Source organism: Diceros bicornis, chromosome 17, assembly GCF_020826845.1.
Source record: "Diceros bicornis minor isolate mBicDic1 chromosome 17, mDicBic1.mat.cur, whole genome shotgun sequence".
NCBI classification, from domain to species: domain Eukaryota; kingdom Metazoa; phylum Chordata; class Mammalia; order Perissodactyla; family Rhinocerotidae; genus Diceros; species Diceros bicornis.
Genome location: NC_080756.1, coordinates 6207683 through 6218976, shown reverse-complemented (window position 1 = coordinate 6218976; position 11294 = coordinate 6207683). Strand labels below are relative to the sequence as shown.

Sequence of the window (11294 nt, the reverse complement as noted above, 5' to 3'; positions counted from 1 at the left end):
TTTCATTTAACTCTCCTAACCCTACAGGATAGGTTATATTATCTCTGTTTTAACTGAAGCTTAGAGATGTTAAGTAACTTCCAAGGTCCAAAACTAGTGCAGAGCTAGGATTTAAATTCAACCATTTTGGCCTCAAAACCCATGCTCTCACCCTAGAATCTTGAACCAAGCCTGAAAACTGGCTGTGTGTACCTGCCTTTTTGGTGATCCTTTGTATTCCTAAAAAGCTATATATGTGATTTTCATATTCAAAATTTTTCTACAGTTAGATTTCCTGAAAAATAATTATTTTGTGGTTGAGGTCAATATTTAGTCAATGAAATGTGTCTAGTCACTAATAGATATGGATTATGTAGTGATTTCTTGGTTTTGGCAACAATGCAAAAAACACAGTAGGAAAGAATTGTGGCAGGATAACCCTTCAAAGTATTAATTTCTGCCTCCACCCACATTGTGCAAATGAATAGACAAGCATCATAAGAAAATCAAGATAACAAACATTTAACCATTAGCTTTCAAAAAAGCTACTGATTTAGCCCTAAATGGAAAGATTCAGGTACATTCTGACAGAGCTTTTGCTCCCAGAGATTAGATAAAGTCTGCTCTCAGAGTGACGAGAACAGTGGAGAGAAGAGGCAACGTGGACAAAAAGGCACGTGGGAGAGAAACCCCAAGCCCTCTCCAGGGCCTGCTCGGCGACTAGCCCAGAGCCAGGGCACTGCCTAGAAGCTGACGCACAGCAGAGTCGATCGTCTCGTCGTCATTCTGTGGGTTCCACCATTCACCAGTGGTCAGCCCACTGTCCATCATTTGTCCAGCTTGAAGTGTTGCTTGCCTTTGTCCAAGAATCTTTTCATATTCTTCTAATTGACCATCTCTTGGGAATAGCCCCTCATCTAACAGCCCAGGACACTCATAAACACCACTTTGCCCCCTTCCTTGCCCCCAGATTGGAGGGCAGGAGCCTTGTAGTCCTTGATGGGTGATAGCGGAGAAGGCCTGGACACTTTGTGGGGTGATGTTGGGGAAGTGTTTTGTCCAAAGAAAGCAGGATTCTTTGGAATTAATGTGAAATCATCCACTGAGCAGGACAGCAGAGGAATGCAGTACCTGTTACACAATGTTAAGAAGTATCTTGTCACAGGCAGAGAATGTTAGAGCTGGACGAGAACTTGGAGAACATCTAGTCCCACACTTCCACATAGCAGAGGAGGCCCAGAAAGGAGACTCAACTTGTTCGGGGGTCAAGTAGCTGGTTAATGGGTCAGCCAGAACCAGAAATGAGATGTCCTGAGTGAGTTTAATTCTCTCTCCACTGCACAGCACAGGCAGATCTGGCTTGGGAGCTCTTTCTTTGGAGGTGGATTTTTCTCTGATCCTCCCTCAAGTCATGATAAGTTGAATGGAGGGCCCAGCTCCTAGGTTCTTAGAAGCCCAGATTCGATAGCTCACAGTAATACCAAGGTTAACGTTTTGTTGGATTAAATTAGTTTATTGCCCTAAGATATAGTGAAATCATTTTGTTAAATAGTTGGGAGAGCCACAGCTGCTTACAGACAATTTCTCTTTCACAGAGACTCTATGAGACTGCTCACGTTAGCCACAGGTGCCTGAAACAGAGTGGCAGAATGCATTTAATTTTGTTGAAGAAAGTCCAAGATTCTTTCCACATGATAAACGAGGAACTGACCTTCCTTATAGCTATGCCCGTGTTCTTCTGCTCATTCTCCCATGAATTCTTACGTCACTAGAATTTTTATAGGTAGAGAAGAGGATGTCATCCTGTTGCTCAGCATTTCTCTAATGATCACTCTCTAATTTATTGTTCTCCATGGGTTTCTGTTCCCTTTATATAGTCTTTTATGTCTTTAGAAACTTTTTTTTTCAGAGAAACACTAGTTTTAGCACCACTTTATGTGTGTCAATGTATTTAAACAGTTTTATGGCAAATAAAAAACTTTAAAGACTCCTCTTAAGTATTGATGGAACATTCAAATTAAATCTTTGTTTACAGGACACAGGGATAGCCAGACATTAAATAAATCCAAAAATGCTTCTCATAAATAATAAGTTGATTCCTGATTAACATTTTATACTCTTATTAACATTTCACATATTGTTTCTGTTCAACCAATTTCCGAACTTCATGAAAAAGTTGAGTGGTAGGTTGGGTAATAGGGTAACACAATGGGAGCCTCTTTTCCAAGGCTGGCATGTGAATAAAGTACCTGCAAATCATAAAAAGAAACAAAATAGAGAGCTTTAAAAACAAGAATTTTCACACTGGTCACATGAGAATGTCCTCACTCACTGGTATAGGGGTGTTGGGTGGGGGAGTGTAGGCCACAAGACTCAGCCAGCGTTTTGTGCCCTCTGACGTCTCCCGGTTGTGACCTAGGAGCTCTCTGATAGGGGTGGCTTTCGGCTCACTGAAGCACTTTATGTCAGCAAAGGAAGTGAAGTCCATTAATAAAGTAACAGTTATCAACGCGTTAATAAGGAAGCCAGGACTGTCCTCACCACAGTGTGAGCGGAGGCCCTGCTTCCTGTTTTCTCAGGCAATACACAGCGGGGAGGTGAACTGAAAGCACCAAGCTGCGGTGACCACCAGGGCCAGGTCAAGAGGGAAGAGTAGGGTTCATCCTCACGGCCTGAGCAAGAGTACAGGAAAGGCCAGGGGAAGAGACAAAAGGGAGACAACCTTCAGCTATCTGCTTAGATGGCTTAAGAGATTGGTTCTCAACCCTGGGCGCACATTAGAATCACCTGGAGAGCATTCTTAAATGTCAATGCCCAGGCCCCACCTCAGACAAACCGAGCAGAATTTCCACATGTGAGACCTGGGTGTTAGTATTTATTAATACTCACTTTGGTGATTCTAACGCACGGCAAGTTGAAAATCACTAGTTTACACAAGGACCACAAACCTAAATGCCCACAGGTAACATGGGGGAAAGGGCAGGAGAGGGGACAGTGGTGGACGAAACAGTACCCAATCCACCTAAGAGGGCAGCAGCTGTCGAGCTCAGGCCAGCTACTGTCCTGTAGGACTGTCACGCCATCTTGCCAGTTCTGATTTTTCAATGTGCATAACTAATCTTTTAAAAATTGGGTTGTGTGATTCATGCTACAATGTGGACAAACCTTGAAAACATTATGCTGCGTGGAAGAAGCCAGACACAACAGGCCATATACTGTAGGATTCCATTTAGATCAAATGTTCAGAATAGGCAAATCCACAGACACAGAAAGTAGATTCATTGTGCCAGGGGCTGTGCGGAGGGGAGAATGGGGCATGACTGCTTAATGGGTCCCAGTTTTCTTTGGGGGTGATGAAAACGTTCTGCAACGAGAGAGTGGTGATGGTTGCACAACATTGTGAAATGTATCAAAAGCCAATGAATTGCACTCTTTAATTGTTTAAAATGGTGAATTTCATGCTATATGAATTTTACCTCAAAAAAGAGAAGTGAGGAAAAAATTGGGTTGTGTGGATCAACTCAGGGCAGGCCAAACAAAACCATTTTTTATAGGTGCCAGAATGGAACCTATGGTGTAAAACCACACGGAGGAAAACAGGGTCCACAAATTGAGCTGAAATTCTTTTAAAAGCCAACGGAAGGCTGTAACGTATGCCTCCACATCCCTGTATGTCTCCATCCCAACTGGGAGCAAAACTATGCCTGCCGCACTTTGCTTTTCATCTTAGGTCTGACACAACCTGGGTTTTCTCCTCAATAGGTGCTAATGCAGGGCTGTGCTAAGTGCACTTGGCTCTGCCAGCCTATAAATAGAAGCAGGAACCCCTGAGGTGCAGGACAAGCTGGATGAGGAAACCAGTGCTTGCTGCTGCTTTTTCTTACTGTTTTATTACTGAGTAAGAGAGGGGTAAGTGAAACCAAAAAACTAATAACTGCAGTCATTAATTGCTTCTCCTTTAATGGAGAAACATTGTTTTTTGTTTAGTGACTCAGTTGAATTCATGATTTATTATTTCCATAATTTATCATTTCCTTCAGTGGAGTTTGTTACTCACAGCATGTTAAAGTCATGACTATTTCTGTGAGATGCTGGCTGCCATAGAGAATGAGTGAGAAGCAGTTCTTCAAAGAGAGTGTGATGTTTCACTCGTCTTTTCTGGCCAGGGAATATACTTCAAATGGCATTGGTTCTTAGAGCTCCCCCAAATCCTACCCTACCACAGATCAAAGGGAAACATCATTATAAACAAAAATAGAATTTCCCGTTGTCACTTAATCTTCTAAATACTGGGCCACGTTGCAGTTTTGCATGAAAATCAGAAATGTGTGGATTTTAGTGCAGATTAGATTCAGACTTTTTCTTACCTGAATTCTTCTCTGTAGTCATTCCTAATATACTCAGCTAAAGTCTTGCTGTACTGCAGGCAGCTTCTGAGGATGTAGAACTGCTGGTACAACAGAACTGCTTGGCTGGGACTTAGCAGCTGAAGCGAAGCTAAAAGCCCCTTCACCACTTGTTTCACAATAGTGGCCACAAAAGTCATCTAGACAAGGAAAATGCAGTTACATGTAGGCTGCACCTGTTTCATAAGAGCACCTATTTCAGCTAGAGTCTAAACTGTGAATCTAGGCTGAAGTGTTCACCACCTCTTATACCAATGGCCTTGCACTATTTCTCATTGAAGTAGTACTCAGAAAGCACCAGACCATAGACCAACTGGATTTACCAATTGCCCCCCTACAAGTAGGATCAGAATGAGTTACTGACTGTCAAGGAAGTTTTGGCTCCAAAATGGGAGAACATTGGAAGCAGGAGTGAGAATAGAAGGGGAGCTCAGAAAGGTCTATGGCCTACTCCAAGAGGGAAGATGGTTTCTCTTCTATTCTACTGTTAAGAACAAATGGCCGATAGACATAAACTGCCTGTGACCTTCAAAGAAGGTTCCCACAAGGCAGTGGTTCTCAAAAGTTAGTATGCATAAGTCACCAGGCAACTCACTCAACATGCAGAATCCTGGGCCCCACTCCAGATATTTACCATAAACAATTCTGATGGATTTGTTCCCTGGACCACACCTTGAGAACACTAAGTGAAAAAGCAAAGAAAACCAGGCTTGACACATGCAAGTGACATTGATGTCACTGTTAGCTGGGGTTTTCATCAAGAGCACTTCTGCTATCATTTCTTAGGGGGGAATTAAAATGGAACAAGTAGCAATAATGTGAAGTTATTGGGTTCCTGCTTCTCACACACACACAAAGCTGTCATTCTCAACAGAACCAAATAATAAAAAATAAGAACAATGGGTTCCACAAGTCTTTTTTTTTTTTTTTCTGGGGAGTGTTGCATTTTCAAACTACTGTCCATAAATGTAAGCTACTGTGAAAAACAAAAAGGAATGCTAGCACCCTTTCAAGCTCTAACCAGGAGGCCACTCTGTACACCCATTAAATTAATATCAATAAATGTGTTGCCTTGTTTATTGATGTTGCTACTGGCCCTTCCTAAGTAAGGCAGATGGTTTGAAGTGTTTTTCCCAATCCAAATCCATTTACACATATTGACTAAATATTGTGTCAGGCAAACATAGGCTGAGGTTAGAGAGTCTGCGGCAATAGAACAAAACATTGCCCATTAGGGATTAAATTTTAAATTTCTTTAGCATCTTGCTCTAACCAAGTAAGAAAATTGGCCAGAGCTGACTGACATGCAGGTGTGTTCAATGATCCCAACAGTTTCCTTGCTTGCAAATGTCTCTCAAATGGTCTATTTCTACCCATACTCTTTAGAATTGGGTTAATATTGAAGCTTTCAACAGTGTTAGTGGTCCTTTTGCCACCCTTCATCCTGACATGCTTTATGGTCACAGACTGGCCTCATACTCAACTCAACTCCTTTGGTGAACCAACCCTAGAGGTTGATAAAGAAATCTTCCTGTTGCTTGGAGTCCTTAGGACCCCAGATGTCACACATCAGTTCAGACGATAGGGTCGGCCACCACCGCACAGAAAAAGTAAGAGTCTTGAATCTTGCCCATATGAGTTTCTGTTGCTATGAATGACTATAATTTTATGACACTCCTTGAAGTGGGCCTGAGACTGGTTAGGGTCTGTGTGCTGATGAAGGAGCCAAGTTCATGGGCTCAATCTCTGTATAAGGCAGTTGGCTGTACTACTGACAAGTGTACCCTTGGGCTCCAGCCAGGGTTTTGTAAAAATGTGTCACAGGGATCTGGCAAGAGAATCTAGATTCCCTAGGACAGAGTCAACATCACTCTAGAAAAACAGCTCAAAGCAGGGAACCACTGATGCCAACAGAGGCATGTTTAGACATGGAAAGAGGACATATCACCTCATGTCAGATCCTCCATTAGCTATGAAAATTTAGTTTGGATTACCAGCCTTTGAACAGATTACCAATTAAATGTATGTTGATTCAATGTATGAATACATGAATGAATAAAGGGAGACTAAGTTTGGGGAGATGAGAAGAGATTAAGGGAGGAGGCCTTTATTAGAAGTAATTCAGCAGATATTTTACTAAACATCTGCTATGTGTCTAGCACAACAGACATCTGCTACCCTCATGGCACTTGGAGTCTGTTGGGGGAGAAAGACATCATATCAGTCATGACAGACGAGGTTATGCTGTGGTAACAAATCTCACAAAATATCAGTGCTTCGCTTAAAACAACAAAGGTTTACTACTTGCTCACACTGCATGTACCTCATAGGTCGGTAGGGGGTTCTGCTCACTGTAGTCACTCAGGACCGTATGGAATGTTGCCAGTCACATGCCAGAAGGAAAAGAGAATGCAGGGAAGCACACACTGGCTCCTGAACCTTCTGGCAAGAAGTGACACAGACAACTTCTGCTCACATGCCATTGGCCAAAGCGAGAATAGAGACCCACTGAATTTCAAGTGGGGAGGGAAGTATAGTCCTACCACGTGCCTGGAAGGAGAGAGAGCAGAATATGTGTGGGCACCAACAGCTACCACAGGAAAGGACCAAACAACAACACAAACAAATGTAAACTGCAACAGTGACAAGTCCTACGAAGGAACGGAAGACGCCACACTATGATGACGTGTGCCTAAAATGGGGGATCTGACCTGGTCAGAGGAAGGGGCACTGAGGCCAGAAGGATGAGTAGGAGTTAACTAGGTGGAAAAGGGAGGGAAAAGCATCACAGACAGAGGGAATGGTGAAGGTCCTGTGTTGGAGGTGGGGGTGTTGGGGGTGGGCAGTAAGAGACCCACATAGCTGGGAGAGGCAGGGACTAGAGGAAGCTGTAGGGCCATAACATGCACAGCCTTGTAGGCCATATTAAGGAGTTTAGTCTTTTTTTTTTGTGAGGAAGATCAGCCCTGAGCTAACATCAAGGCCAATCCTCCCCTCTTTGCTGAGGAAGACTGGCTCTGAGCTAACATCTATCGCCAATCCCCCTCCTTTTTTTCCCTTTTTCTCCCCAAAACCCCAGTAGATAGTTGTATGTCATAGTTGCACATCCTTCTAGTTGCTGTATGTGGGACGCGGCCTCAGCATGGCCGGACAAGTGGTGCGTCAGTGAGCGCCCGGGATCCGAACCCGGGCCGCCAGTAGCGGAGTGTGTGCACTTAACTGCTAAGCCACAGGGCCGGCCCAGGAGTTTAGTCTTTATTCATAGGTCTTTATTTATTATGAGAGATTTAAAGCAAGCGATGACATAATCAGATTTTTATTTTGAATAGATCTCTCTGACCGTAGTCTGGTGGGAAGACAGGGACAGACCATGTAGATGCAATTGTGGTGTCAAGGAGAGAGATGGTGACCTATGGACCACGATGGTGGCTGCCAGGTCAGAATGTCCAGATGATCCTAAGTGTCATGTTCATGCTCGCCAACTCAAACTGACTATTTAAGATAAATGGTCATTTTTTCACTTAATTTTCACTTTTAATATTCTGTTTCCTACGTGTATCTTAGGGTTTTTCATGAAATAAAGATTACATTTGAGATGTCATTTCAGTGCCTTAAACATTCAGGCCCCAAACATAAAAACATTTTATTTTAATTAAATAATAAAATCATCAAATTTACATTTTGCCTCTGTTTTATAAACTTGGCTACTTCTAGAGAAAATTTGTGTTTTATTAATTAAGCACAGAGTATCTGTTTCATTAGCCTTGAGTGGCGGTTTTGTTTTTGCTTCTAGGTACTTACTATGGGAGGAAGACTTTGCAGAAAGGACATCATCCAGCTCATAGCAAACCTCGTTGATCCCAATCCAAGACTTCCCTAAGAAACTCAAGGAAATTAACAAGTTATATTCATGAAGGTCGAGTTGTACCTAAAAGGATATTCATTCTCAAATATATTTTATCTGAATTAATCAAATTTTTAAAATCAGTATTTAGGAAAATAAGCTAGATGAGCACTTAAGAGCAAATGTAGTTTCATTTAAGTCAACCAATTTTGGACACCATCTCTAATACAAGCATTTTTTTAAAACGTATATTATTCATCATATACTATATAATCATATACTATACATATATCATATAGTAGGCATATGATATATATAATAATCACACAATATATGTATAATAAAATATATATTGTACCTGCTGAAAGACAAGAAGTATCTCATATAAAAGTGCTGTAGCTGTATCCGTATATTCCAGGATAAGCTTCTGTAACTAGAATTTTAAATAATAATCAATGCAATATTGTTGGCAGAGCCAGAAAATGGTAATTTCTCCTGGGCTCCCTTTAGGTACTTAGAATTTTTGATTAACTGAAAATATAATTAGTGTGGTCAGTTTTCCTCTTCCATTTGGTTTAGTCAGGCTCAACAAAAGTTGCTCTCATAAAAGGACTACACATTTAATAATAGCTAAGAGAGTGGGTCAGGGAAAGAAGATACAATGACCCACAGAATACTAACACAAAAACATTGCACACTTGATTTGCAAAATCATTCAGATCAACAACCCTACTTCCTTTCAAGAATGTAGAAATTTGCTCCCCAGAATTAAGGTGGGAGAGCCTCTGGAAAATTTAGGCTTATGCCCAACTTGAACTATAACTCCTTCTGTGGTATGGGTAAATATAGAGCTTAGCGACATTTTTTTGCTCTCAAGAACTCCAAACAGTTGGTGAGGCTGTCTTCTAGCCCATAGGCTACTTGGTGCATGAGAACTGGATCTGTGGGCATGATACAGGCCAATACGTTTTCCCTGACAGTAATCTTTGCAAGGAAGAGCTCTAGTTTGAAATCTCCCACTCTATTAGACTGTGGAATAAAATTTATATGATCTGCTCATGGCCACACTAATAGCCCAGGTGCAAAAGATCAGCAAATCCAAAAACAGGAAATTCAGACCTATCATTTCTGCCCACTAGATATTTTCATATGAAATACCATGGGCAAATCAAATCAACTAATCCAAAACCAAGCTCGTTATTTCTCCTTTGAACCTACCCTTCTTGCTGTAATTCTTATCTGACACCCAGGCCAGAATCTAAAAGTCATCTAATCTTCACACTTTTATTTTCACATCAAGCTATCAACTCAATTTCCTAAAAATTTCTGGAAGCTATCCTCTTTACAACTACCATCATTTTTCTTTTCTTTATGTATTTATTCAACAAATACGCATCAGACACTGTACTGGGTGTTGGGGATATAATGGAGAGCAACAGAGCCACAATCCCTGCCCTGGGAACAGGCATCAATCTAATAACCAAATAAATAAATGCCTAGTTGCAAACTGAGACAAGGCCTTGAAAGAAAAGAATAGGAAGTTAGGAGGGCTCTAACAAGAAAGCTTAGTCTCGCTGGGGGTCAAGGAAGGCTTCCTTCTGGCCCATATCATCCCTCACCTGGACCATTGCATTAGCTGCTTAACAGCTCTGCCTGTCTGAGTCTTGCGTCCATCTGCTCTTTTTTCTTTTTCTTTTTCCCAGTAACTTTATTGAGATAATAATGGTTTATAACATTGTGAAAATTCGGGTGTACATTATTGTTTATCATTTTTAATCCCTAATCCACTCACTCCACTATTGAAAGTGGTATTGTTGATGCTCCATATACAGTCTATAATCATATATTCATGTTATATTTGATTAACATCTGTCTCTCCAACCAGACTATAAACTAACAAGGGCAAAGATTGTGTCTATTTTGCATCTTGTTTGGACCCCACTGCCTAGCACACTGTTTAGCTCATAATAGATTCTCAATAAATATTTATGGAGAGAATGAGTGAATTTGAGTTTTCTAAAACATAACTCTGATTATATGTTTAAGAACTATCAAATCATGTCCTATCCTCTTTTAAAAAAAATTCTGTGTTGGCCATTTAAAATAAATTAATAATAAGCTGATTTATTTTCTCAGAGTAAGTGCTTTCTAGGCAATTTGATATTTCTAATGCATTAGTAAAACCACAGAAAAACAAGTAACTCTCACTGAGTTTGCATAGGTAAGAAGATGGTAAACAAGGCAGAAGAGTTAACCCTAAAATCTCTTAAGACGGTGCTTTTTTACCCATTAGACCCTAATGTGGAATTACATATACAGAAATATTTGTACAGAGACAGATTTATCTAATATACACAGAATACTAATTATTTTCCTTAGTATAAAACATATAAAATGGATACATTAATAGTGACAAAATAGCTATCTAAGTTTTGAGGTTAATGACAAAATATTTAGTCCTTGATTTAATTATATTTCTATATTCTACACTGTCATGGTCCACATTAGGAGACAAGAAGCCAGGGCCCCTATATATTCTATCTAGTCTATCCCCAAATTCTTATCTCACCTCAGCATCAAAAGACTTCTCAACTAAAGTTGAGTCAGCCACCAACTGGACGTCAAACACAGGACAAGATTTTGGAATCTGAGGCTCGCTAATTAAAATTACCAAGAGATTAAATAGTGTTCCCCTGAAAAAGTAAATAAAAGGCAATTAATGAGTCAAGTTTGAAAAGAAAAGCAGTGAAGCCAAGTTTGCAGACACTGAATATAATTATACCTAAAAGTACTAAGCATTGCAGACCATTCTTGACTGAACTTTCGGATCCTTGGACATGCAAACAAATGTCTAGTGATAAGACATTTAAATGAAAATATAATTTCTTGGTCTTTTGGCTCAGAGCAAGTACAGTTCTGGAAGTTCACATAGCTTGGAAAAGAATCTGGATTTAAGGGAAATCTGGGTGATTTCAATCATAGAAATATTTTCCAAAGGGCTTTTTATGGATTACTAATTCCAGGAAACATTATAGTCAAAAGAGATTCTGTGGCCAAAGGAGGTA

The 11294-nt window shown here is 40.5% G+C and overlaps 1 protein-coding gene across 3 annotated transcripts in view; it reads right to left on the bottom strand.

Annotated features, from left to right (window-relative positions):
* Window positions 1–403: 403 nt before the first annotated feature.
* Window positions 404–11294, bottom strand: part of C17H12orf56 (chromosome 17 C12orf56 homolog) — a 95273-nt gene continuing 84382 nt past the window's right edge. Inside the window, exons 9-14 of one of the 3 annotated variants that reach the window (XR_009222519.1) lie at window positions 10799–10922; window positions 8588–8662; window positions 8187–8261; window positions 4347–4525; window positions 3145–3343; window positions 2167–2228 (exon numbers count right to left, since the gene is read on the bottom strand). Coding sequence is in view for 2 of the 3 variants with exons in the window: in XM_058557724.1 (XP_058413707.1) it covers window positions 2102–2228; window positions 4347–4525; window positions 8187–8261; window positions 8588–8662; window positions 10799–10922 (580 nt within the window). In the remaining variant the exon portion in view is untranslated. Of the gene's footprint in view, window positions 2229–2826; window positions 3344–4346; window positions 4526–8186; window positions 8262–8587; window positions 8663–10798; window positions 10923–11294 lie in introns of those variants that run through there. The other 2 variants (XM_058557724.1, XM_058557726.1) reach the window with 2 other exon arrangements.